The following is a 27,932-nucleotide window of genomic DNA, read 5'->3' on the forward strand; positions in this document are numbered from 1 at the left end:
GGGGGGGGAGGGAGGATGGGGAGCTGGGGGCGCCGGCCATTGGGGGCGGGGCCAAATGGGTAGCGCGGGCTTTGTTCCCGCGTTATGGTAATCATGGCAGGAACAGGGAAGCAGGAAGGAGGGGGCCTCGCACAGTGGGGGCCGAGGTCACGGGGGGAAGCCGAGGTCGGCCAGAGTTTGCTGACTTCTGGGAGCAACATGGGGGGTGCAATTACGCTTGAAAGGGATCTAGCGGGGGGGGGGTTAACTGGGTTGCTGCTGCTGGGGAGAAGGGGGAGCTGGTATGGGGTGGGGTGGTCGGGGCGGGAGGGCACCGTTAGGGGGAGATACGGCTACGTGGGAACCGGGAGCGGAGCTGGATTGAAAAAGGAGATGGCTGGTCGACAAGGGGGGGGGGTAAAGAGCCCCCCAACTCGGCTGATCACGTGGAATGTGAGAGGGCTGAACGGGCCGATTAAGAGGGCACGGGTACTCGCACACCTAAAAAAACTTAAGGCAGATGTGGTTATGCTGCAGGAGACGCATCTGAAACTGATAGACCAAGTCAGACTCCGCAAAGGATGGGTGGGGCAGGTGTTTCATTCGGGGCTAGACGCAAAAAGCCGAACTGGGATGATGCCAATTTTATGAGGCGTATGTTGGGACGCATCCCGGACCTAGAGGCGGGAAAGTTGGTAATGGGTGGAGATTTTAATACGGTGCTGGACCCAGGGCAGGACAGATCGAGGTCCAGGACCGGAAGGAGGCCGGCTGCAGCTAGGGTGCTCAAGGACTTTATGGAGCAGATGGGAGGAGTAGACCCCTGGAGATTTGGTAGACCGAGGAGTAAGGAGTTTTCGTTTTTCTCCTATGTCCACAAAGTCTATTCACGGATAGACTTTTTTGTTTTGGGAAGGGCACTAATCCCGAAGGTGACGGGGACGGAGTATACGGCTATAGCTATTTCGGACCACGCTCCACATTGGGTGGACCTGGAGATAGGGGAAGAAAAAGAACAGCACCCACCCTGGAGAATGGACATGGGATTATTGGCAGATGAGGGGGTGTGTTTAAGGGTGAGGGGGTTTATTGAAAGGTACTTGGAACTCAATGACAATGGGGAGGTTCAGGTGGGAGTGGTCTGGGAGGCGTTGAAGGCTGTGGTTAGAGGGGAGCTGATATCTATCAGGGCACATAAAGGAAAGCAGGAGGGTAGGGAAAGGGAGCGGTTGTTGAAAGAACTTTTGAGGGTGGACAGGCAATATGCGGAGGCACCGGAGGAGGGACTATACAGGGAAAGGCAAAGGCTACATATAGAGTTTGACTCGTTGACTATGGGTAAGGCAGAGGTACAATGGAGGAAGGCACAGGGTGTACAGTACGAATATGGGGAGAAGGCGAGCAGGTTGCTGGCCCACCAACTGAGGAAAAGGGGAGCAGCGAGGGAGATAGGGGGGGTGAGAGATGAGGAGGGAGAGATGGAGCAGAGAGCGGAGAGAGTGAATGGAGTGTTCAAGGCATTTTATGAAAGATTATATGAAGCTCAGCCCCCGGAAGGGAAGGAGAGAATGATGTGCTTTCTGGATCAGCTGGAATTTCCTAAGGTGGAGGAGCAGGAGAGGGTGGGACTGGGAGCACAGATTGAGACGGAGGAAGTAGTGAAAGGGATTGGAAGCATGCAGGCGGGGAAGGCCCCGGGACCAGACGGAGTCCCAGTGGAATTCTATAGGAAATAAATGGACTTGCTGGCCCCGCTACTGATGAGAACCTTTAATGAGGCTAGGGAAAGGGGGTAGCTGCCCCCGACTATGTCAGAGGCAACGATATCGCTCCTCCTAAAGAAGGAAAAAGACCCGCTGCAATGCGGGTCCTATAGGCCCATTGCCCTCCTGAATGTGGATGCTAAGATTCTGGCCAAGGTAATGGCAACGAGGATAGAGGATTGTGTCCCGGGGGTGGTTCATGAGGACCAAACTGGGTTTGTGAAGGGGAGACAGCTGAACACAAATATACGGAGGCTGCTAGGGGTAATGATGATGCCCCCACCAGAGGGGGAAGCGGAGATAGTGGTGGCGATGGATGCCGAGAAAGCATTTGATAGAGTGGAGTGGGATTATTTGTGGGAGGTGCTGAGGAGATTTGGCTTTGGAGATGGGTATATCAGATGGGTACAGTTGTTGTATAGGGCTCCGATGGCGAGCGTGGTCACGAATGGACGGGGGTCTGATTACTTTCGGCTCCATAGAGGGACGAGGCAGGGATGTCCTCTGTCCCCGTTATTGTTTGCATTGGCGATTGAGCCCCTGGCCATAGCATTGAGGGGTTCCAGGAAGTGGAGGGGAGTACTCAGGGGAGGAGAAGAACACCGGGTATCTTTATATGCGGATGATTTGTTGTTGTATGTGGCGGACCCGGCGGAGGGGATGCCAGAGATAATGCGGATACTTGGGGAGTTTGGGGATTTTTCAGGGTATAAATTGAACATGGGGAAAAGTGAGTTGTTCGTGGTGCATCCAGGGGAGCAGAGCAGGGAAATAGAGGATTTACCGTTGAGGAAGGTAACAAGGGACTTCCGGTACTTGGGGATCCAGATAGCCAAGAATTGGGGTACATTACACAGGCTTAATTTAACGCGGTTGGTGGAACAGATGGAGGAGGACTTTAAGAGATGGGACATGGTGTCCCTGTCACTGGCAGGTAGGGTGCAGGCGGTTAAAATGGTGGTCCTCCCGAGATTCCTTTTTGTGTTTCAGTGCCTCCCGGTGGTGGTCACAAAGGCTTTTTTCAAGAGAATCGAGAAGAGTATTATGAGTTTTGTGTGGGCCGGGAAGACTTCGAGAGTGAGGAGGGGATTTTTGCAGCGTAGTAGGGACAGGGGGGCGTTGGCACTACCGAGCCTAAACGACTATTACTGGGCCGCCAATGTTTCAATGGTGTGTAGGTGGATGGGAGAAGGGGAGGGAGCGGCGTGGAAGAGATTGGAGAGGGCGTCCTGCAGGGGGACTAGCCTACAAGCAATGGTGACGGCGCCGTTGCCGTTCTCACCGAAGAAATACACCACAAGCCCGGTGGTGGTGGCTACATTGAAAATTTGGGGGCAGAGACGGCATAGGGGAAAGACGGGAGCCTCGGAGCGGTCCCCGATAAGAAATAACCATAGGTTTGTTCCGGGGAGAATGGATGGGGGATTTGGAGCATGGCAAAGAGCTGGGGTAGTACAATTGAAAGATCTGTTCGTAGATGGGACGTTTGCGAGTCTGGGTGCGCTGATGGAAAAATATGGGTTGCCCCAAGGGAATGCATTTCGGTATATGCAACTGAGGGCTTTCGCGAGGCAACAGGTGAGGGAATTCCCGCAGCTCCCGACGCAGGGGGTGCAGGAAAGAGTGATCTCAGAGACATGGGTGGGGGATGGTAAGGTGTCGGACATATATAGGGAAATGAGGGACGAGGGGGAGATCATGGTAGATGAGCTGAAAGGGAAATGGGAAGAAGAGCTGGGGGAGGAGATTGAGGAGGGGCTGTGGGCTGACGCCCTACGTAGGGTAAACTCATCGTCCTCGTGTGCCAGGCTAAGCCTGATACATTCAAGGTTCTACACAGGGCGCATATGACTGGAGCACGGCTCAGTAAATTTTGGGGGGTAGGGGATAGGTGTGGGAGGTGCTCGAGAAGCCCAGCGAATCACACCCACATGTTCTGGTCATGCCCGGCACTACAGGGGTTCTGGGTGGGGGTGGCAAAGGTGCTTTTGAAGGTGGTGGGGGTCCGGGTCGAACCAAGCTGGGGGTTGGCTATATTCGGGGTTGCAGAAGAGCCGGGAGTGCAGGAGGCGAGAGAGGCTGATGTTTTGGCCTTTGCGTCCCTAGTAGCCCGGCGCAGGATATTGTTAATGTGGAAGGAAGCCAAACCCCCGGGTGTGGAGACCTGGATAAACGACATGGCAGGGTTTATAAAGTTAGAACGGATCAAGTTCGTATTAAGGGGTTCGGCTCCAGGGTTCATCAGGCGGTGGCAACCGTTCGTCGACTACCTCACAGAAAGATAGAGGGAATGGAAAAGAAGATGACAACAGCAGCAACCGGGGGGGGGGGGGAGAACCGGACGGACTCTCAGGGATGTCATTGTATATGTATAGACACTTGTTATAGGTAATGTATATTGGATTGTATCTTTGAAGGGTAACTATTTTTGACAAGACAGTTGCCACTCAGTTTTGTTTATGTTTCTGTTTATATATTATTTATTTCTTTGTTTAAAATTGGCCACGGTTATTTATATTGCTTTGTTGTTGTTCAAAAGAAAAACTATGTACTGTTAAGTTTGGCCACAAAATTTTGAATAAAATATATTTTTTTTAAAAAGTAACTGACCAGGTCAGATTAAGGAAGGGATGGGTCGGGTAGGTTTTCCACTCGGGGCTGGACTTTAAGACTAGAGGGGTCGCGATCCTGATCAACAAGCGAGTGTCACGCGAGGCGGGAAGAACAGTTGCGGATGTTAGTGGGAAACTGGAGGGGCTGCCATTGGTACTCGTGAATGTGTACGCGCCAAATTGAGATGATGTGGAGTTCATAAGGAGGATGTTGGGGAAGATCCTGGACCTGGATTCGCATAAGCTGGTCATGGGCGGGAACTTCAACACAGTCAGTAACCCAGGGCTAGACCGCTCTAGCTCAAGGACAGGCAGGGTGCCAGCAATGGCAAAGGAGCTAAAGGGGTTTATGGAGCAGGTGGGGGGGGGGGGGGGGGGGGGGGGGGGGGTGAACCCATGGACATTTGGGCGGCCAAGAGTGAAGGAGTTTTCCTTCTACTCGCACGTGCATAAAGTGTACTCCGGATTGACTTTTTTCATCCTGAATGGGCTTTACTGACGGGGGTAGTGGACACTGAGTATTCAGAGATCACGATCTCGGATCATGCCCCGCACTGGGTTGACCTACAGGTGAGCAAAGAGGGTGGCCAACGCCCGCACTGGAGGCTGGACTTTGGACTTTTAACGGATGAGGAGGTGTGTGGGCGGCTGAGGAAATGCATCCAGAACTATCTGGAAGTCAACGACACGGGGGAAGTTTCGGCTGCAGTAGTCTGGGAGGCACTGAAGGCGGTGGTTAGAGGGAAGCTGATCTCGATACGGGCCCACAGGGAGAAGGTAGGCAGAGCAGAGACGGACCGACTGATAAAGGAAATACCACAGGTCGACAGGAGTTATGCAGAGACCCCAGAGGCAGGGCTTCTAAGGGAATGACAGAGGCTACAGGTGGAGTTTGGCTTGTTAGCTACAGGGAAGGTGGTGGAGTAGCTGAGGAAGGCGAGGGGGGTGATTTAGGAATATGGGGAAAAGGCCAGCAGAATGCTTGCGCAGCAGCTTAGAAAGTTGGAGGCAGCCAGGGAGCTTGGGAAAGTAAGGGGCATGGATGGGAACCGGGTCGGAGATTCAGCTGGGGTCAATAAAGCGTTTAAGGAATTCAACAGCAGGCTGTATGAGTCAGAATCCCCAGCTGGGCCGGAGGGGATGAGGCAACTCTTAGGGGGCTGAGGTTCCCGAAGGTTGACGAAGAGTCGGTAGAAGGGCTGGGGGCCCCGATCGGGTTGGAAGAGATAGCAGAAGGGCTGAAGGCCATGCAGTCGGGTACAGCCCTGGGACCGGATGGGTACCCAGTGGAGTTTTACAAATAGTTCTCAGGGATACTGGGGTCACTGCTGATGGGGACATTTAATGGGGCAAGGGAGAGAGGGGGGGCTTCACCTGACGATGGGTCCTACAGACCAATCTCCCTACTAAATGTAGACGCCAAACTGTTGGCTACGATCTTGTCCTCAAGGATTGAAGACTGCGTGCCGGACGTGATTGGGGAGGACCAGACAGGATTTGTTAAGGGTAGGCAGTTGGCGGCCAATGTAAGAAGGCTGCTGAATGTAATTATGATGCCCCCAGAGGTTAGGGACGTAGAGGTAGTGGTCGCAATGGATGCAGAAGGCATTTGATCGGGTGGAATGGGATTATCTGTGGGAGGTACTGGGACGGTTTGGATTTGGACGGGGCTTCATTGACTGGGTTAGGCTGCTGTATCAGGCGCCCATGGCGAGTGTTCGGACAAATAGGTTGACATTGGGCTATTTTAAGCTGCACCAGGGGACGAGGCAGGGATGCCCCCTCTCCCCTCTGTTGTTCGCACTGGCCACAGAGCCGCTGGCAATTGCGTTGAGAGTCTCAAGGGGCTGGAAGGGACTGGTCCGGGGCGGTGGAACACAGAGTCTCGCTATACGCAGACGAGCTGCTCTCATAGGAAGGGATGGAAGAAATTATGAGAATTCTCGGGGATTTTGGCCAGTTTTCGGGTTACAAATTGAACATGGGGAAAAGTGAGATGTTCGCAGTCCAGGCAAAGGGGCAGGAGAGGCGATTGGGGGAGCTGCCGTTTAGAGTGGTGGGGGGGAAGCCTCCGGTACCTAGGCATCCAGGTGGCGCGGAATGGAAACGGCTGCACAAGCTAAATCTGGCCAGACTAGTAGACCAAATGAAGGAGGATTTTCGAAGGTGGGACGTGCTCCCGCTGTCTCTGGCTGGGAGGGTACAGACAGTGAAAATGACGGTCCTCCCGAGATTCCTGTTTGTGTTTCAGTGTCTCCCCATCTTTATTCCACGGTCCTTTTTTAAAACGGGTCAACAAGGTGATCTCTGGCTTTGTAAGGGCGAGTAAGACCCCGCGAGTTAAAAAGGAAATGCTGGAGTACAGCCGGGGGAAGGGCAGGCTGGTGCTCCGAACTTTAGTAATTATTACTGGGCGGCGAATATAGCCATGATTAGGAAGTGGGTGGTGGTGGTTGGTGGTGGGGGGTCGATGTGGGAGCGAGTAGAGGCGGCATCATGTAAGGGTTCTAGTTTGGGGGCGTTGGTAACATCGAACATCACAGCACAGAACAGGCCCTTCGGCCCTCGATGTTGTGCCGAGCATTGTCCGAAACCAAGATCAAGCTATCCCACCCCCTGTCATTCTGGTGTGCTCCATGTGCCTATCCAATAACCGCTTGAAAGTTCCGAAAGTGTCCGACTCCACTATCACAGCAGGCAGTCCATTCCACACCCTAACCACTCTCTGAGTAAAGAACCTACCTCTGACATCCCTCCTATATCTCCCATCCTGAATCTTATAGTGATGCCCCCTTGTAACAGCTACATCCACCCAAGGAAATAGTCTCTGAACGTCCACTCTATCTATCCCCCTCATCATCTTATAAACCTCTAGTTGCCCTTCACAAGATAATGAGCGGCGCCTCTGCCATTCTCGCCGGCACGGTATCCTACCAGCCCCGTGGTGGTGGCGGCCCTGAGAGTCTGAGGGCAATGAAGGAGACGTGGGAGCAGAGGGAGCATCGGTCTGGTCTTCAATCTGCAATAATCACCGGTTTGCCCGGGGGAGACTAGATGGAGGGTTCTGGAGATGGCAGAGAGCAGAGATCGAGAGGGTGGGAGATATGTTTAGAGAATGGAGCTTTCCCAGCCTGAGGGAATTGGAACAGAAATTTGAATTGATGGGAGGTGGGAGGGAACGAGTTTAGGTACTTGCAGGCGAGGGACTTCCTACACAGGCAGGTCTCAACTTTCCCGCTCCTATCACCAAGGGGGATACAGGATAGGGTAGTTTCCATAATGTGGCTGGGAGAAGGGAGGGTTTCGGTCATTTATAAGGAACTCATGGGGTCAGAGGAAACGCAGACTGAGGAGCTGAAACACAAACACACTAATGATCCAGCCTGACAAATGTCACAAAGACGGGAAAAGCATTTCATAAATACCCCGTGGGACAACCGAAGGATAAAGCTGAATCTAACAAAATTAAATCCAAGATACTTGCAATGACTACCTAGTGGAGCTGTAAAATAAAGAAAATAGAACTTGTATTTAGCTAGCACTTTATCAAAGAACCAAGAACAATACAGCACAGGAACAGGCCCTTCGGCCCTCCAAGCCTGCACCGGTCATGATACCAACCTTTGCCAAAACCCTCAGCTCTCCTCTGCACCCTCTTCAAAGCCTCAACCTTCTGGTAGTATGGCGGCCAGAATTGTGCGCAATATTGCAAGGGTCCTTACCAAGGTTCTATCCACTGCAGCATGACTTGCCAGTTTTTATACTCAATGCCCCGTCTAATGAAGACAAGCATTCTGTATGCTTTCTTGACTACCTTGTTTACTTGTGTTGCCACCTTCAAAGATTTGTGAAACTGCACACCCAGATCTCTCTGACTTTCTGTATTGTTAAGAGTTTTGCCATTTACGGTATATTTTCCCTCTGTTAGACACACCTCTACTTCTGAAGTGCATTCACTACTATTTAGGAAAACCTAAGTTACAATGGCCTGCTCCTGGCATGAAGGATGCACTGTTGGCACCAGTGGTTAGTGTAGATGGACAACGCTGGCATTCATGTTTATGAATCACAGTGGACACTTGTGTTCATCTGGAAAAGGCACGTGAGCATTTACCACATAAAGCATGTCCAGAACCATCACTGGACATTTTGCTTCAGGATCTGGAGAGAGGGAGCAAAAAATTAAGTTAAATTTTACAATTTGAGAGCATGTGCCAAGGAAACAAATTGAAACCTTCGGCACAAGGTTTAACTGATCATGGGTATAAGACGAGGAAGTGGTCAGATGAAAGAAAAACCCAGCTTCTCAGATGATAGACGTTCCCAGGGATGAGATCTGGTGCCAGTTTGCTCAAGTGGAGTGTATTGTAGAACCGTAAATCCTTCCCTTGCCTCAACATTCCCAACTTGGCCTGCAGTAAATCTGTTGTGCGCTATCCCAAACAGTGTTACCTGGGAGCCAGTGGGGGCCATGGCACTGGACTGATCTGCTACTTGTACATGCTGGACCTGAACGGAGTGCTGTGCAAAAGCATGAGGATCGTGCAGCTGGCTGACATCCACGGTGGAATGCTGATTCTGTTGTGGGGAGGATGCCTGAAATGATATTGGCACAGTAAGAGGGATTAATGGTCTCACAATCAGAACAGCAACACTAGCATCACCTCATGTCATGACAATATCGTAACTCACAACCTAAAACAACCATCATCCTTTTTTCCACGTTTCTGACCTCAATGCACCAACTCATCCTGAATACAGATGGGAAGATGTTGGACCCAGCAGGGCTGGGAGGATATTTGACCTATAAAAAGCCCAATTCTGACTCTCACCCTTTAAGCAAACAAAGAACAAAGAAATGTACAGCACAGGAACAGGCCCTTTGGCCCTCCAAGCCCGTGCCGACCATGCTGCCCGACTAAACTACAATCTTCTACACTTCTTGGGTCCGTATCCCTCTATTCCCATCCTATTCACGTATTTGTCAAGATGCCCCTTAAATATCACTATCATCCCTGCTTCCACCACCTCCTCCGGCAGCGAGTTCCAGGCACCCACTACCCTCTGTGTAAAAAAACTTGCCTCGTACATCTACTCTAAACCTTGCCCCTCGCACCTTAAACCTATGCCCCCTAGTAATTGACCCCTCTACCACGGGGAAAAGCCTCGGACTATCAACTCTGTCTATGCCCCTCATAATTTTGTAGACCTCTATCAGGTCGCCCCTCAACCTCCGTCGTTCCAGTGAGAACAAACAGAGTTTATTCAACCGCTCCTCATAGCTAATGCCGTCCATACCAGGCAACATTCTGGTAAATCTCTTCTGCACCCTCTCTAAAGCCTCCACATCCTTCTGATACTGTGGCGACCAGAATTGAACACTATACTCCAAGTGTGGCCTAACTAAGGTTCTATACAGCTACAACATGACTTGCCAATTCTTATACTCAATGCCCCGGCCAATGAAGGCAAGCATGCCGTATGCCTTCTTGACTACCTTCTCCACCTGTGTTGCCCCTTTCAGTGACCTGTGGACCTGTACACCTAGATCTCTCTGACTTTCAATACTCTTGAGGGTTCTACCATTCACTGTATATTCCCTACCTGCATTAGACCTTCCAAAATGCATTACCTCACATTTGTCCGGATTAAACTCCATCTGTCATCTCTCCGCCCAAGTCTCCAAACAAGCTAAATCCTGCTCTATCCTCTGACAGTCCTCATTGTTATCCGCAATTCCACTAACCTTTGTGTCATCTGCAAACTTACTGATCAGACCAGTTACATTTTCCTCCAAATCATTTATATATACTACAAACAGCAACGGTTTGATCCCTGTCATGACAATATCGTAACTCACAACCTAAAACAACCATCATCCTTTTTTCCACGTTTCTGACCTCAATGCACCAACTCATCCTGAATACAGATGGGAAGATGTTGGACCCAGCAGTGCTGGGAGGATATTTGACCTATAAAAAGCCCAATTCTGACTCTCACCCTTTAAGCAAACAAAGAACATCATCTGAGAAGCTGGGTTTTGTCTTTCATCTGACCACTTCCTCGTCTTATACCCATGATCAGTTAAACCTTGTTTGATCCCTGCGGAACACCACTGGTCACAGCCCTCCAATTAGAAAAGCATCCTTCCATTGCTACTCTCTGCCTTCTATGACCTAGTCAGTTCTGTATCCAACTTGCCAGCTCACCCCTGATCCCGTGTGACTTCACCTTTTGTACTAGTCTACCATGAGGGACCTTGTCAAAGGCCTTACTGAAGTCCATATAGACAACATCCACTGCCCTACCTGCATCAATCATCTTTGCAGTGTTTACTGGATACTAAGTAGAAACAGCAGCCTTAGCAGATACACCCCATCCAGCCAGAGACTCTGAGGCTGACTGTAACAACACACTGACACTCCAGCAAGCTGGCTTCACCCAGGCTGCTGGCCTGTTTACTGGATAAACTCTCTAAACCATCGAAGCAGTCCCAAGAAAATTAAGATAGTTTGCCAATTATTAAACCATGACCTTACTGAATAGAACAGCAGGCTCGAAGGGCCGAATGGTCAACTCTTCATCCTACTTCTTATTTGTTTCCCTGATCAATTTTTTATCTTAAAACAACCCTAATTTGGGTTTATAGGAAGATGTCCGGGTTTATAGGAAGATGTCCATTCAGTCCAAATTGTTTCAATCCACAGCTTTCAGCAAAGAAGGATTGATGAATTTGGGGGCAATTGATGAGGCTCACCAGATTCCAGCATCAACAGATCCTAATACACAGCTCCAGGGAGTAGCACAAGTCTTCAGTTAAGAACCCACAAGGTGCAAAGCTCTGGAACACAGCATGTTCGCATAGAGAGGGGGCCAAATGGCACGGTTCCATTCCCATCAGAAGCAGAGTCAAGCTCCTCCCTCTTCTGTGAGGAGAGAGACACATGCCAACCTGTCCTGCTGAATTTAAACCAGCACTGATACCAGACTGTCTTCCGAGCGATAAGTAAAAGTACAGTAAAGTAAAGGCACTATAATCCCAGGAGACCATATGCTGCTTTCCCCTTTGAGGGGGAGAATTGACTGCTGGTAATTTAACCTGAGGATCATCACACCTCAGGCGAGGGACAAGGTTGAGAAGACAGGGCATCATGAATAACTTCAGCCGGTACAGGAATTGGTCTCTCTCAGCATCATGAACCAATTGTCCAGCCAACTGAGCTAAACCGGCCCCTACCTTAGTGTAAAAGGAATAAACCAATGTTTGACATTTGCAGGAATTCATCCTGAGAAATAGTTTCTCAAATAAGATATTGAGAAATTTACACTGGTAAACTAAGGTTGCCATGCAGTGGAGTGTGCACACTCTATCGCCATAGGGTTACATTTCACTCAATTCCAGAGCACTTTAGTAAAACCACACCCGAAACAATACTAAAGCAACAGAGAGTAAAAGATCAGCTGGTCTACCTTAGACTGTCAACAGTTGTGATCCCTTAGCCAGCACACAAAGAGTCTCCCTACTCCCGGGTGTCATGTCGTCTTCTGGAACAGATGTTAACTAAATTCGCGAAGCCAAGGGCAATGAAAGAATAATACTGGAAAATGCCTTCCTAATCCATTCTAGGCAATCAAAACAAGTGTTTTCAGTCCTGCCTACCCAGGTTTTCCACACCCGTAGAATAGATGGCAAATGCTAAACCTGCATCACCAACAGCCTGTCCTGGTCCCCCCATGCCGACACTATAGTTAAGAAAGCCCATCAACGACTCTACTTTCTCAGAAGACTAAGGAAATTTGGCCTGTCAGCTACGACGCTCACCAACTTCTACAGATGCACCATAGAAAGCATTCTTTCTGGTTCTATCACAGCTTGGTATGGAGCCTGCTCTGCCCAAGACCGCAGAAAACTACAAAAGGTCGTGAATGTAGCCCAGTCCATCACGCAAACCAGCCTCCCATCCATTGACTCTATCTATAATTTTTGCTGCCTCAGAAAGGCAGCCAGCATAATTAAGGACCCCACGCACCCCGGACATACTCTCTTCCACCTTCTTCCGTCAAGAAAAAGATACCAAAGTTTGAGGTCACGTACCAACTGACTCAAGAATAGCTTCTGCCCTACTGCCATCAGGCTTTTGAATGGACCTACCTCGTATTAAGTTGATCTTTTCTCTACACTGTGCTATAACTATAACATTATATTCTGCAGTCTCTGCTTCCTTCCCTATGTACGGTATGCATTGTTTATACAGCATGCAAGAAACAATACTTTTCACTGTATACTAATACATGTGACAATAATAAATCAAATCAAATCAAATAAACAGAAACAGTGTTGAAGACTGGTCCTCTTCTTTATTTTGTGCTTACATACATGAATAGGCACATCACCCACCTGTGCCACCTGTACCACCTGGAGTTGAATGTGCTGAGGCTGCTGTCCCTGAACTGATTGAAGGTGCTGAGAGACAGGAATGTACTGTACGCGCTGATAATCTCCTTGAGCTGGGCGGTAATCGGCCGTCAGTGTCTGAGACAACTCGCTCATTGCCTGAGTCAGCAGATCAGTAGCCTGTTTCAAAGAGAGAAATTAAATTAGTCCTTATAAAATATTTACTTTCATGATTCATATTTTAGATAGGAATGTAACATTTAGTTTTGTGGAAATCAAATTATTATTTTTTTTTCTTAAAAATAAATTTAGAGTACCCAATTTTTTTTTCCAATTAAAGGCCAATTTAACATGGCCAATCCACCTACCCTGCACATCTTTGGCTTGTGCGGGTGAAACCCACACAGACACGAGGAGAATGTGCAAACGCCACAAGTACAGTGACCCAGGGACGGCATTCGAACCCGGGTCCTCAGCGCCAAAGATGCAGTGCTAACCACTGTGCTACGTGCCACTCCTGGAAATCAAATTACATTGAAACTTTATCATTCAAAATTTACCAGATCACCCAAGGCTCTGAATGTATCAAAGGTCCCTCCGAGTGTACATACAAGGTCAGAGTTAAAAGGGCAAGAGACATAAAAGAGCAGGTGGACCAGAAGACAGCAAGTCTGAGGAAATAGAACAGAAAATGCTGGATAAACTTAGCAGTCTGGCAGTATCTGTGGAGAGAGAAACAGAACTGGGACATGCCTGTGGTGCAAATCTGCCATGGGGATACGTCCCAGGCCAGGTACCCTTTTTGTGTTGCACACATCTGTGTTTTATCACAGTAACAGCAGACAGAGAAAAGGAGGCCGTCACCGAAGGTCAATGCGGAGAGGGCCCATGCTCGAACATGGGTGTTACAGTTGAATTGAAGGGTCAACTGGCCAGATGCAAGTGGAAGGACTCCAAGAAATCCTTGTCTTGGATAATAACAGGAACATTTGAGGACAAAGTAAATTCCCAAGAGCTATGGCACACCTTGGTTTGGTCTTAGGAGAAGAGAACATAGAACATACAGTGCAGAAGGAGGCCATTTGGCCCATCGAGTCTGCACCAACCCATTTAAGCCCTCACTTCCACCCCATCCCCGTAACCCAATAACCCCTCCTAACCTTTTTGGTCATTGAGGGCAATTTATCCTGGCAAATCCACTTAACCTGCATGTCTTTGGACTGTGGGAGGAAACCGGGTCACCCAGAGGAAGCCAATTGAAGGAACTCTCAAGATCCTGTAATATTTTGGGGAACTCTGGCAGGATTAAAAGTGGAATGGAAAGTGGACTTTTGAGATTTTAAAGTTTAAAATCTAAATATCTACAAAAGATATATTATGTTAAATTAGAAGTATTTATTTCATTTATTATTTGTTTCGTATAAAGTTTTGCTTAAAACATGAAATCTCATGGCTTAATTCTTTCAATTAACAATTGAAGTTAGAATTTATTTTTAAAAGTTAAAAGTACCCCAAAGATCAGTCTTTACACCATTTCTAAAGATTATCCATCCGTACTGAGCATGAACAACAGCACACTGCTGTCAGAATGTGTGCTGTGACCCACAGATCTCTAACTTTATGTGGTAATCCAGTTAGTTGTACTGAATGTGAGCAGTATTACCAGGCTTTCTCAATCTCACTGTGTGAGCAGCCTTCACAGGAATGGAATTTAATTGCATTCTATCCACAGTAGCTAATGAAAAGTATCTCAAACATATAGAATTTCCCTCCCCGACATCTGTTCTGCGACAGTACCATATTCAAGCGCAGGGGGGGATTACACAGCCAGTGCTGTCAAGCACTCCCAAACCTCGATCCTGTCTTCACTTGACAGCTATAAAAGCACACCTCCTTCAAGGGACAGTGATCAGAAATAGGATCACTGACTAATTTTTAAACTAGCTTTTACCTCAGAACATTGAGATTAATTGTTATGCCCCAGTTGCCTATGGCACTGTCTGGCCTGAATAGCCATGTCTGTCGTCTTGGACTTTAGCCCAGCCAGGACCTGGCAATGCAGCCGATCAATTAAATTTGTTCAAAATGACTTGGATTAAATTCAAGCTGAGAGCTCAGTCAGGCTGAGGCACTTGCGTTACTCAATACCTCACCAGTTTCTCCAAAGACCCTTGCTTCCCTCAGGGGATTAGTTGGGTTTTCAAATGGTACAAAGTCCAGATGAGGAAAGGACTGTAGGGTTTTTTCCAATTTATATAAAGGTGCTTTTAACTGAATGTGAAAATCCCAGCCACTGCCATTTTTCTTCAGAGGTAATGAACTGCCTGTTTGGTTGCCTGTGTATCTCGGTCGGTCTCTGCGATTGTCTGTCTGCCTGTTTCTCTCGGCCTGCCTCCCTATTTGCTTTTCTGTCTGTCTTAGAAACTCTCCCTCTCCACCTTTTACTCAGTCTTTGCATGTGCACCTCTCACTCTGTTTCTGTGTCCGACTGCTGGTGTCTCTCTCTATCCCCACCACTCCCTGCTGCCCCGAGTCTTTCTTTCTCTCCGTCTGTCTGGAAGACTTCTTGTGAATTTTCTGGTGGTCCCAAATTAGTAGTTAAGCTCTTGTGTGTTCTCACCACAATTGTGTCTCCAGTAGAGCCATCTGTGTTCACAACATTTGGTGCTGCACCGATAACAGTGGCCACAATTGGCGTTTGTGCAGGAAGTGTCTGCAGTGCATTCGGATTCTCTTGCAGAACATCTATATGTTTTTTGCGGATATGTTGCACCATTTTTGCCTGGAGACAGAACAAATGCAGTTTTTCAGAACAGAAATCATGGTCCTCATTCAAACCCCGCACATTGTAAACATAATCTGCTCCTGTGTGCAGGAGGTGCACAGACATACCTACACTGGCTCTACCCCCATGCTTGGAGAAATACTGTATATCCGATGTTTCTTGAATATGAACAGTGGCAATATTGCATTGTTTCCACCAGACATTGCAACATTAAATCGTGGTACTTCCTGAAAACTCAAACAGCGATAAGAAAAGTCCCACAATACTTTCTAAACGGAAGAGGAAGAGTATCCCTCAACCAAAATCACTAACATTAATGAACTGTCCATTCACCTGTTATTTGTGCAATACTGCTGTGCACAGAACTGTGTTAGGAAAACAGAGGTAGTTTTCAGGATTTATATTTGTATTGGTAAACAATAGAAATAAGGTATAGAATTAAATGGGTTTAGCTTAATGTTTTGTGACTGGAAGGCTAAAATCTATACTTCGATTCATGTTGGACAAAGGTGTTTTTGCATGTGTGGGGGGTTGGATTCAATTCCAACTGTGATTCTATTGTGCTTAGAGAGGGCTACGCCATGAGTGCTTAGCAACTGGGGTCTTGCAAGGTAGAGAAGTTTTAAAGTTTTAGTTTAGTTAATTTGATTTTAGTTTGTGATAGGTCGTGAGAGAGGAGACACCTCTCACAGCTCTGCTCAAAGCATTTCAGAATTAGAATTTTACAGTGCAGAAGCAGGCCATTTGACCAATCGAGTCTGCACTGGCCCACGCTCCCATCCTATCCCCATAACCCAACCTTACCTTTTGGACAGTTTGGGACAATTTAGCATGGCCAATCCACCTAATCTGCACATCTTTGGACTGTGGGAGGAAACCGGAGCTGCCAGAGGAAACCCTGGCAGACACAGGACGAAAGTACAAGCTCCACATATGCAGTCACCCAAGGCTGGAATTGAACCCGGGTCCCTGGAACTTTGAGGCAGCAGTGCTAACCACTGTGCTGCCCTTGTTTGTTGGTTTACAAGAATAATGGGGGAACATCTCTCAGCTTTTCTATTAAAAAGGCATACCATGGAGTGATGGGTACGAAAACAAGTGCAGAAATCTGAGGAGTCATTTGTTAAAGAAACTAGAGAAGTGAAGAGAAGTTTCCAAGAGGTCTGAGATTAAAGATTCTAGAATAAAGCACTGTTCTACAAAAAGACAGATAGAACTGTGAAGGCTGAGACGCCACAAAGATATCTGAAGTTATTTTCACGTTTGTGAGATTTTGTGCAAAAGCAGTCAAGACAAAGGAAACCTAAAAGGAGATGGTGTAAAATCCTGGACTAGATTCATTGTTAAAAGTTAAGCAGAAGCTTTGTTTATAAGTGTCATTTGGAAAACCTGGTCTGGATTTTGGAAGGCAAACTGCGAAGGGAAATCATTCTTATGAGAGAAGATTTTAATACGTGTTTTTGGGAGTAGAGTTTGGAAACTCATGTGACCACCCTCTGATGGGATTCAGAGGAGAAATCCACAGACACTAACTTGCGTTCAGAGTGGAGTGCATGCATTTGACCACAGTCATCTTGTGTGCTTAAAAGGGACTTTTTGGGGTTAATAAGATCAGTGTATCTTAATATGTACTTTGTAATCCTTGTTAATCTTTAAATCTGTACATATTTGTCAAGCAAAGGAGATAGTAAGGGAGTATTGCACTGTAATCCAATTTTTTCATGTTTAATAAATGTTTTTTCATGTTGTTAAAACTAATTAGCAGCCCTGTGACTCTTCCTCCACGTTTTATAAACAAAAGTAAAGGTTACTGTCGAGCGGCACGGTAGAACAGTGGTTAGCACTGTTGCTTCACAGATCCAGGGTCCCAGGTTCGATTCCCAGCTTGCATCACTGTCTGGTCTCTTCCTGTACTGCAAATAATGAAGCAATGTAATTTTCTATTGTAAGGGTCCTTCTTGCTGATTCCCTTATTTTCCCTCTCTTTATTTTTGTCATCATCATTTTTAATCCATGGATGCTTAGTAGGCATGTATGTTTATGTTGAGTAGCAGACAAAATGAGGAATTCAAGAAGATGCAACAAAGTGGTGCTGCTAGCTTTGGACAGCAAGACCCAAACTTCTCTGCAGCCAAGAGATGGGTTGGACTCGGTTTGATTGATCGGTTGGGAGCCAATGAATTGGCTAAAAGGCCATATTTTGCCCAGTAACAGGTGGTGATTAGGTCCTACTCGAGTGGAATGATTTTCACAGGCCCAAGGAGCTCATTTTGAATCCTGGACACTCGGAGGGGAAAGGGCCTTCTCTCTGGAAAGTCTGTGAGTTGCTGTATTTCTGAAACTGCAGAGACCTGAATGAATCTACAGTGAAACCATTACAGGCTGCAAATATAATTTGAAGGAAGTTCTGCTTAAAGACAACCATCTGAAAAAAGGCTCTTTTCCCTTTTATTTATTATTTTCGCCCCTTTACTTCCCTCTGAGTTTGTCTGTCCTATGTGTGTGTGTGCTGGGGGGGGGGGGGGGGGGGGGGTAAGTTAAAGTGGAGGATTAGGAATTAAGATAATAGTTAACTAGCTGTAGTTGCTGCATTTTCATTATAGTTCTTTTATAAATAAACAGTAATTGTGTTTACATTTACAAACCTGGTGACTGTAATTATCGGGCAGCCAAGCATCAAAGGCTTGCGTGGACTTTGGGCAGATCACCATTTTGAAGGAAATGGGAACATTATCAAGAAGAGAAAACAAATTTCTAATATCTTATCGGAACACTATACATGCTATCATGCAAAATCTATGGCAATGCTGTTGTTCAAGAGAAAACTATGAACATAGTTTGATTTGTTAACTCCCCCTGATATTTCAGAGATTGTCAAACAACACCAACCAACACAAATTGCTAGGAGGGAGAAGATCTCTAAAGACGGGAGTTAGGAATTACACCACCAAGAAATTAGTACCAGCTATGATCAGAGTGAAGACAGGTCCAATATCATACAATGTACAGACAGAAAATGAACAAGTTTGGCAACGTCAGTTACTTGCTGCACAACGTGAATTTGCAGAAACTTGTCAAGAGGTTCTAACTTTAGAAGATCTGAAAAGCTATACTTTGGAGACCAAAGACAATGACGAGTTCAGACTCTGTTTCTGAGGACTTTTTAATGCCTTTAGTGACAGATACTGAAATAACGATTCAAAGAATCTACAGAAAGGAATGAGGACCCTTCTGAGGCCGCAAATAGCCGAGTTCAAGAATGCTGAATTCTACCAAAAGGAATAGACATGCACCAGAGAGACTATCTTATTGAATTGTATATATGTATAGAAATAACATATCAGGGGATCTGTTGTATAAGTGTTAATTGTTGTCATTGCACTAATGAAGTAAAGAGGGAGGGGTGATATGTATCTGGCAATACATTCTTGCTGGTTCTGCACCATGTGAGGAGTAGTGACGTTAGCAGTGTGTTTGCACGGCTTTGAGCAGATCACCAGCTTGATTGTATTGAGGAACACCCTGAAGAAACCGCACATCATGTTTCACAAGAACCCAGAGTGTGGGCACCTCCATACTTTTTCTCTTTGCGGAAACAAAGAAGCATACCAGATACCTCTTCTTTGCAGCCCATCCACTGTCTCAATACCTCTTTCACTATGACTTTCACAGCATCTCTTTCATGGGTAAAGACCAATGCAAAGTACTCATTTAGTATTTCTCTCTCTCATCCTCCATCTCCATGAAGAAACTCCATTCTCTTTGGTCCACTTGCTTCTTTTCCAGTTCTCCTCTGCACTTTCTGGGCTCAGATATTTTCTACTGTATTATAAAAGTGACATTTATCATAGGCCTCCTTGTCCTGCTTCATCCTGGTGAATCCAATGCCTTTCATCACCCATGGAGTTATAGCTTTGGATGCCCGTACTTCCTCCCCATTGATAATTTGACGCTATATCCTGGGTTCAACAGTTTGATGCTGTGCTAATGTGGATTCACAATTACCTACAGACCTCAATGTCTGGGGCTGCTTGTGAGTTACAGCAGCTTTCGCTGAAGAGGGTTACATTATGAACCAGACAATGATGAGGAGGTGACAGAATGGGTAAAGGTCATTCATCCATGTCTTAATGGGCTAGGTGACAATGGTCCAGTCACTGTGTTTATGATAATAAAGTGATTGGAAGAGTTTAAGAGGATCTTATAACTATGGTAAAGTGTATTTTCTTGGCTGCTTGTTATTTTTGATGTCACTTCTGTGTATCTTTTGATATATTGTGATTTAATGGTAGCATGCGTGAAATGTAGAGATCAAAGGTAACAATAGTATAAGAATTGTGAGTAAACGTTATATGTTGGCAATCGTACGGAAGATTGGAGTGTGAGTTAGCTGCATTTTCGTGATGAATGAGCAGCTCAATAAACATTCATTGGCATATTGGATTGTGTGTGTCATCTCTCCTTAAAGATCTGATTCTGCAGTTGCTGCAGCTGATGTCTGCACTCTGCTGCTTAAAGTAATAAAATGAATAGAACAAGAAAACAGTCCAACAAACTGTTATTCGGTTACGGGGATAGGGTGGGGGCGTGGGCCTAGGTAGGATGCTCTTTCAGAGGGCTGGTACAGAGCCGATGGGCCGAGTCGCCTCTTTCTGCACTGTATTGGTTCTATGATTCTAAATGGCTCCCAAAGTAAAACAGCCCTTGGCATGGAAAGGCACTCTTCACTTTCAAAAGTCAGGCTTACAACGGGCATGGCAGATTAGGAGGCATGTTTGGTAAAGTGCGCCCACACTGATCCACGGGATACCCATCCATGCCCATCCCTTTCTGTCAGGTGGAAAGCTTCCAGTTGCTGACTGCTGCTTCTTCAGTTTCCTGGTGTGACGTTCCAGCCAGGAGCTGGAAAACATCTTTTAAACATCTGATTTGTTTTGCTGTTTATTTTTGTTCCGTTCCAGTTGAAATGATTCTCTATTTCTCATTTCAAAAATGTCAATGAAAAGAAAACGCTTGAAAAGGTCAGCAAGTAACCTTACACAGCAGCAGTGATTTTCAAAGTATTTGCTCACTGTCAGCTGTCCCCAGAATCATTGCACTGCCTCAGAACACTCACCTTGCTGCTGTACTGTTTACAGCAGTGTGGACAGCAGACAGGGAGCGTGGCGATGGTACCTTTCAACTGTGTATGTGTGCTCAGCATCGGGTCAGGCTCCCCTGGAGCTGCGGGTCGCAATTTGCGGATACTCGGAGGAAGCTCAGCCCCTGGGTGGTTCTTCAGGATGTGGGCTTTGCGCTTACTGGCACTCTTGTACACCTAGAAATCATCCATTCTAAATTAATGCCACAGGTGAAATCCAAAATATCCTAAACATTTCTCCTATAACAAACAACTGAAGACCCCCGAGAAAGCAGCTGCAGAGCTACAAGCTATATTACACGTGGAGATCAGTCATCATGTCTCGGTCCGGGTGCGACCTGGCACTGACCCCATGGACAGGGGTCAGTCTGGGTGGGACTCCGCACTGACCCAGGGACAGGGGTCAGTCTGGGTGGGACTCGGCATTGACCCCAGGGTCAGGGGTCAGTCTGGGTGGGACTCAGCACTGACCCCAGGGACAGGGGTCAGTCTGGGTGGGACTCGGCACTGACCCAGGGACAGGGGTCAGTCTGGGTGGGACTCGGTACTGACCCCAGGGACATGGGTCAGCCTGGGTGGGACTCGGCACTGACCCCAGGGTCAGGGGTCAGTCTGGGTGGGACTCGGCACTGACCCCAGGGACAGGGGTCAGTCTGGGTGGGACCTGCCACTAACCCCAGGGACAGGGGTCAGTCTGGATGGGAATCAGCACTGACCCCAGGGACAGGGGTCAGTCTGGGTGGGATTCGGCACTAACCCCAGGGACAGGGGTCAGTCTGGGTGGGATTCGGCACTAACCCCAGTGACAGGGGTCAGTCTGGATGGGAATCAGCACTGACCCAGAGACAGGGGTCAGTCTGGGTGGGACTCGGCACTGACCCCAGGGACCGGGGTTAGTCTGCGTGGGACTCGCACTGACCCCAGGGACAGGGGCGGTTCAGGTGGGGCGCAATGCTGACCCAGGGACAGGGATCATTCCGGGTTGACCCAGCACACCTCCCATTATCACTCAGACAACTGGATTATCCAGTTTTAGTTCATATAATCACGGTGAAAAGAAACAGGGATAGTTTGGGGAGAGAGAATGGAAACAAGGAGCGGGTAGGATAAATGATTATGAACATAAGATTCAAAACGCAGGCAATCCTCTCAATAAAAGGACTATGACGTAATTAAGTGGAAAAGTCTCATGAAGAATCAATATGGTAAAGCTGGTGATAATTTAACACTTTCCCAAATCCGGATTTCTATTGAGGAATTGGAATGTCACATCCTTGAAAGGAAGCAGACAACTTATATTCACACAGCACTTTTCTCAGCACTGGTCCTGAAGCACCTTATAACCAATGAAGTGCTTTAAAAGTCCAGTCACTGTTGTAAGGTGGGGAATACGGCAGACAATTTGTGCACAGCCAGCTCCCACAAACAGCAATGTGATATTGACAAGATAATCCAGTTTTGCTGACACAAACACAGCTTAATCCTTTCTGAAGCAGTCAATAAACGGCTGCCACCTCCGGGCAAAACCTAGCATCGAGCCCCTCAGGGTGAACTTAATCTTCTCAAGCCTGAGAAACCCAGTCATGTCACTAACCCACACCCCCGACATCGTGGGTTCCGAGTCTCTCCACGCCAGCAAGATCCGTCTCCGAGTACTTGGGTCGCAAAGGCCAAGACATCAGCCTCTCTCGCCCCCTGGAATCCCGGGTCTTCTGACACACCAAAAATCGCCACCTCTGGACTCGGGACCACCCTTACCTTCAGGACCTCGGACATGATGTTGGCAAACCCTTGCCAGAATCCCCCAAGCTTCAGACATGCCCAAAACATATGGACATGATTCGCAGGCCCAACCGCACACCGCCCACACCTATCCTCCACCCCGTCAGAAAACCTGCACATCCGGGCCACAGACATATGTGTCCTGTGGACCACCATTTTTGTAAGGGCCCCGAAGAATCCAGCACGAGTTTTAAGGATACAAAATAATAACGTTTATTCACTATAACAATATATACATAACAGTAGCAGTAACTTCCCTTGCTACCTTCTCCTTCCTCCTGGTTCCTGGACTGGCCAGCTTATTTATAGTAGGAGTTTCTCCGCCCCCCTCATTGGGGAAGTTCATACTCCCATAGGATTGTGGGATAATCATTAGTCCCCAGCCAATCGTCAGTAGGCAGGTTATAACATCCCTCCCCCCCAAAGTCCAAGGAATCCACCGTAGGCCCTGGCGAAGGGAGGCGTCGAACTCGTTTGGCCGCAGGCCGGACGCCATTTGCACGCGGCGCTGGATCAGGCGGCGTATAACGAGACGGAGACCGGCGCTTCCGTGATGAACGGCGCGGTTGTACATCCACGGCCTGTGGACCCGAGGATTCCCCCTCTGATTCATCCTGTGTCTCCATCTCGGAGTCAGAGTCTGCTGCCTCCGTCATGTCAGCGTCTCTGTCCCCATTCGGTCCCGTCATGACCTGCGCAGGCTTTGAGTGAGGCACCAGTGGAAGATTTGGAGGACTACCTTCCCTTGTTTCTGGTCTTTGCCGCTGTTGAACTGAGCTCCGGGGGCGGGGAATCTTTTGCGGGGATGATCTTCTGGACCGGACGTGGTCTACATGTTTTCGCTGGAGACGACCCTGGGCTTGCACTTGGTACGATATAGGGCCCGTTTGGCGAAAGATTACCCCAGGAACCCATTGGGCACCACCAGCAAAATTCTGCACGAATACTGGGTCACCGGGCGCAAACTGCCGAATCGGACGATGCTGAGACAATCCCGGTCCCTGTCGTTCTTGTGTGCGGCGTACTTTTGCGCCAATGTCCGGGAAGACCATACTAAGGCGGGTGCGAAGTCTCCGGCCCATTAGGAGTTCTGCGGGAGCTACCCCAGTCACTGTATGAGGGGTGGTCCTGTACGTAAACAAAAACCGAGCCAGTCTCGTGTCCATTGATCCGGAAGACTGCTTCTTTAGGCCTCTTTTGAATGTTTGCACTGCACGCTCTGCCAACCCATTTGAAGCCGGGTGGTAAGGGGCAGTGCGGATATGGCGGATGCCGTTCATCTTGGTAAACCTAGCAAACTCCTCACTCGTGAATGGAGTGCCATTATCCGTGACCAGCACCTCGGGGAGGCCATGCGTGCTAAATGATAAACGCATTTTTTCAATTGTTGCACAGGACGTTGTCCCCTGCATCTTATGCACCTCCAGCCATTTGGACTGGGCGTCAATTAGTAGAAGGAACATGGATCCCTGAAAAGGGCCTGCGAAATCTGCATGTAAGCGTGCCCAAGGCCGCCCTGGCCATTCCCAGTGATGTAGGGGCGCGGCCGGCGGAAGCTTCTGATGCTCCTGGCAAATGGAGCAGTTGTGGGCCACCTTCTCAATGTCGGTGTCGAGGCCTGGCCACCAGACATAACTCCGGGTCAACATTTTCATCTTGGTCACGCCCGGATGCCCATTGTGCAAGTCTGATAATATCAGCTCCTGGCCTTTTTCCGGGACAACCACACGCGTCCCCCACAAGAGGATGCCGTCTTCCACGCTGAACTCTGACAGCTTGGAGGAAAATGCCCGTAACTCGCCTGGGAGCTGTCTATGCTGCCCACCATACAGGACTATGTGCCGAACCTTTGACAGGACTGGCTCTGTCTGGGTCCACTCACGGATCTGTGATGCCGTGACAGGCAAGGTGTCCATAAAATTTAGGGTTGCTACCACCTCACCGGTCGTGGGGGTCGACATGGGGCCGGTCGATAAAGGCAATCGGCTCAGTGCGTCGGCATTCGCTTTCTGCGTTCCTGGTTTGTGCTCCAGAGAATACTCATATGCAGCAAGCAACAAAGCCCAGCGCTGGATCCGTGCAGAAGCAATGGGCGGTATCGGCTTATCCTCTCTGAAGAGTACCAGCAGGGGCTTATGATCAGTCATGATAGTGAAATGGCGGCCGTACACATACTGGTGGAAGCGTTTCACCGCGAAAACCACTGCCAGGCCCTCCTTCTCGATCTGCGCGTACTTCTTCTCCGCTGCAGTCAATGTGCGGGAGGCGAAAGCTATCGGTCACTCGGCCCCGTTCTCCATCTTGTGGGACAGGACAGCCCCAATACCATACGGGGATGCATCACATGTGAAGAGCAAAAGCTTTCCCGGATCATAGTGGGTTAGTAACCCAGACGACGACAATTGTTGCTTTACCCGCCGGAAAGCGGTTTCTTGCGGCTGACCCCAAACCCAGGTGTGATTTTTCTTTAGCAGCAGGTGCAAGGGGGCCAGCGTAGTTGCCAGATTGGGGAGGAACTTCCCGTAATAGTTTACGAGACTGAGAAAAGAACGAAGGTGCGAAGTGTCAGTCGGGGTGGGGCCATGTTGAATTGCACGCACCTTCTCTGCGACGGGGTGCAGACCCTCGCGGTCCACCCGATAACCTAGGTAGACTACTTCTTTTGCCTGAAATACGCACTTTGTGTGACGTAAACGGACTCCAGCCTCCGAAAGGCGTTTAAGGACAGCCTCCAGATTTTCCAAATGCTCTTGCTCCGACGTCCCTGTAATCAACACGTCATCTAGGTAGACAGCTACACGTGGTAAACCTCTCAAAATGCCCTCCATAACACGTTGAAAAATTGCGCAGGCAGAGGATACTCCAAAGGGCAACCGTGTATATTCATACAGGCCCCGGTGTGTGTTAATTGTTACATATGGTCGGGAGGCAGGGTCCAGCTCCAACTGCAGGTAGGCGTGACTCATATCTAATTTTGTGAATGAGAGTCCGCCTGCAAGTTTCGCGTAGAGATCCTCTATGCGAGGCATTGGGTATCGGTCGAGTCGGCAAACTGTATTCACTGTAAGTTTATAGTCGCCACACAAGCGAACTGTGGCATCTGGCTTCATTACTGGCACAATTGGTGCTGCCCAGTCAGCAAAACGGACAGGCCTGATAATACCCAAACTCTCCAAACGAGTGAGCTCCCCTTCTACCTTCTCGAGCAAAGCGTAAGGCACTGGGCGCGCCCGGAAATAGCGCGGTGTGGCTCCTGGTTCAACTTGGATACGGGCTACGGCCCCTTTTATTTTCCCCAGACCAGGCTGGAATACCTCTGGGTATCGTCCTAGCACCTCAGTCAACCCTCCAGAAACTGTTTGGAGGATGTGCTGCCATTGCAACCGCAAATGGCGCAACCAGTCCCGACCCAACAGGCTGGGCCCATGGCCACGCACTACGATAAGTGGGAAACGCCCCTCCTGGCGTCCATAGACAACAGGGGTCATTGTCGTTCCTGCAATGTCCAGTGGTTCCCCCGTGTAGGTGGCCAACCTGGCCTGTGAGTCAGTTAGTGTAAGGGTCTGTATACCCTGCTTGATGCGGTCGAATGTCCTCTGGGCGATCACGGAGACCGCTGCGCCAGTATCCAACTCCATCTCCAGCGGGTGGCCATTGACCCGTACTGTCACCTTAATGGGGGCCACACGGGGAGCTGCCACACAATGCAGCTGCAGGCAGTCGTCCTCCGTCTCCACGTCCTCAGGAGTGGTCGCCGCAGGTTCATCCACATGGAAGGTACGGCCTCTGGGCTGGTCCCAGTTACGGCCCCTGGGCTGGTCCCAGTTTCGGTCGGAACGACGGCGCCTCTGGCGTCCCCAGGACCGCCGTCCGCGACGGGGTCGGCGCCTACAAGTCTGACACGGACATGGCTCCTCATCCATTGGCTCTGGAGAAGGCTCCCTTCGGGGAGGAATGTCCGATGGCCACTGGCGTCGGTCTGGTCGTTGCCTCGCCCAAGGTACCGCAGGAGTGCGGGGGGACGTTTTTGGGCGGAAAGGGTTTCGCCCCAAGGCATGCACTTCCATTCCCTGTAGCTCCTGTACTCCTCGCTCTGCGCTCTCTCGGGACAAGACTATTTGTATTGCCTGTTGAAAAGTCAATGTTGGCTCCGCTAACAACTTTCTCTGGGTGGCCGCATTGTTAATACCGCAAACCAAACGGTCGCGTAACATTTCTGACAAGGTCTCACCATAGTCAAGTATTCCGCAATCCCGCGTAGCCTGGATAAAAAATCGGCAAGGGATTCTCCAGGGGTCCTCTCAGCGGTATTAAACCGGTAACGCTGGACTATCGTGGACGGGGTTGGGTTAAAGTGTTGCCCCACTATATTCACAAGTTCGTCAAATGTTTTGGTGTCCGGCGCAGCTGGGTACGCAAGGCTCCTAATCACCCCAAACGTATGCGGTCCGCAGGCGGTGAGCAATATGACCACCTGGCGCTCGTTTTCAGTGATATTGTTTGCCCGGAAATAGTAACGCATCCGTTGCGTGTACTGGTTCCAGCTTTCCAGCGCAGCATCAAAAACATCCAAACGTCCGTACAGAGGCATGGTATAATAGAAAACAACTTCCAACCTGTATCCAACAAAAATCCAGGGAGGTGGCTTCAGCAGTGTAGACAGCTATTCACTTTTACCTTCGTCGCCAGTTTTGTAAGGGCCCCGAAGAATCCAGCACGAGTTTTAAGGATACAAAATAATAACGTTTATTCACTATAACAATATATACATAGCAGTAGCAGTAACTTCCCTTGCTACCTTCTCCTTCCTCCTGGTTCCTGGACTGGCCAGCTTATTTATAGTAGGAGTTTCTCCGCCCCCCTCATTGGGGAAGTTCATACTCCCATAGGATTGTGGGATAATCATTAGTCCCCAGCCAATCGTCAGTAGGCAGGTTATAACAACCATAAATTATACAAGCCTGGCACACGGCAAAGATGCATTGTCTCAGGGCGTCCTCGCATAACCCAGCCTCCAACTCCCAACCCAGCTCTTCCTCCCATTTCCGCTTAACCTCCCCTATCGGGGCTCCCACCCAATCATAAGCTCTTTATAGATTTTCAATAGCGACCTGGCATCTTTTCCAGGCAGTTTGGGCCTCAGTTTAGTTTCTCATCCAAAGACAATGAAGTACTCCCTCAGTACTGTACTCGAATAGCAATGAGACTTTTGTGCTCAAGTCCGAGACTAGGCCTTGAACCCACAACCTTGTGACGAGAGTGCAACCAAATGTGCCACAGCTGACACGCATTCTCAAAGTCTCTAAACAATAGACTTGGGAACTATGTCACTTTGCTTCACAATAATAGTTGGAAAGCTCTTCACCGTTGTAATAATAAGCACTTTGGAAATGACTGCTGACTGCTGTTAATTGAGTAAATTGTCATACTTTCCCGTCCTTTACATTTTAAGAAGTCTCTTAGTGTCAAAGAGCTG

The 27,932-nt window shown here is 48.6% G+C and overlaps 1 protein-coding gene across 7 annotated transcripts in view; it reads right to left on the bottom strand.

The window, feature by feature from the left end:
* prdm10 (PR domain containing 10) overlaps positions 1-27,932 on the bottom strand; it is a 371,372-nt gene that overhangs the window by 27,341 nt on the left and 316,099 nt on the right. For all 7 annotated transcript variants that reach the window (XM_072486852.1, XM_072486855.1, XM_072486851.1 and 4 more), the window contains 4 exons: positions 20,651-20,851; positions 15,370-15,531; positions 12,753-12,929; positions 8,807-8,950 (listed from right to left, as the gene is read on the bottom strand). In XM_072486852.1, the coding sequence (XP_072342953.1) occupies positions 8,807-8,950; positions 12,753-12,929; positions 15,370-15,531; positions 20,651-20,851 (684 nt within the window). The remainder of the gene's footprint in view (positions 1-8,806; positions 8,951-12,752; positions 12,930-15,369; positions 15,532-20,650; positions 20,852-27,932) is intronic.

The sequence above is a fragment of the Scyliorhinus torazame genome, chromosome 21, assembly GCF_047496885.1.
Source record: "Scyliorhinus torazame isolate Kashiwa2021f chromosome 21, sScyTor2.1, whole genome shotgun sequence".
NCBI classification, from domain to species: domain Eukaryota; kingdom Metazoa; phylum Chordata; class Chondrichthyes; order Carcharhiniformes; family Scyliorhinidae; genus Scyliorhinus; species Scyliorhinus torazame.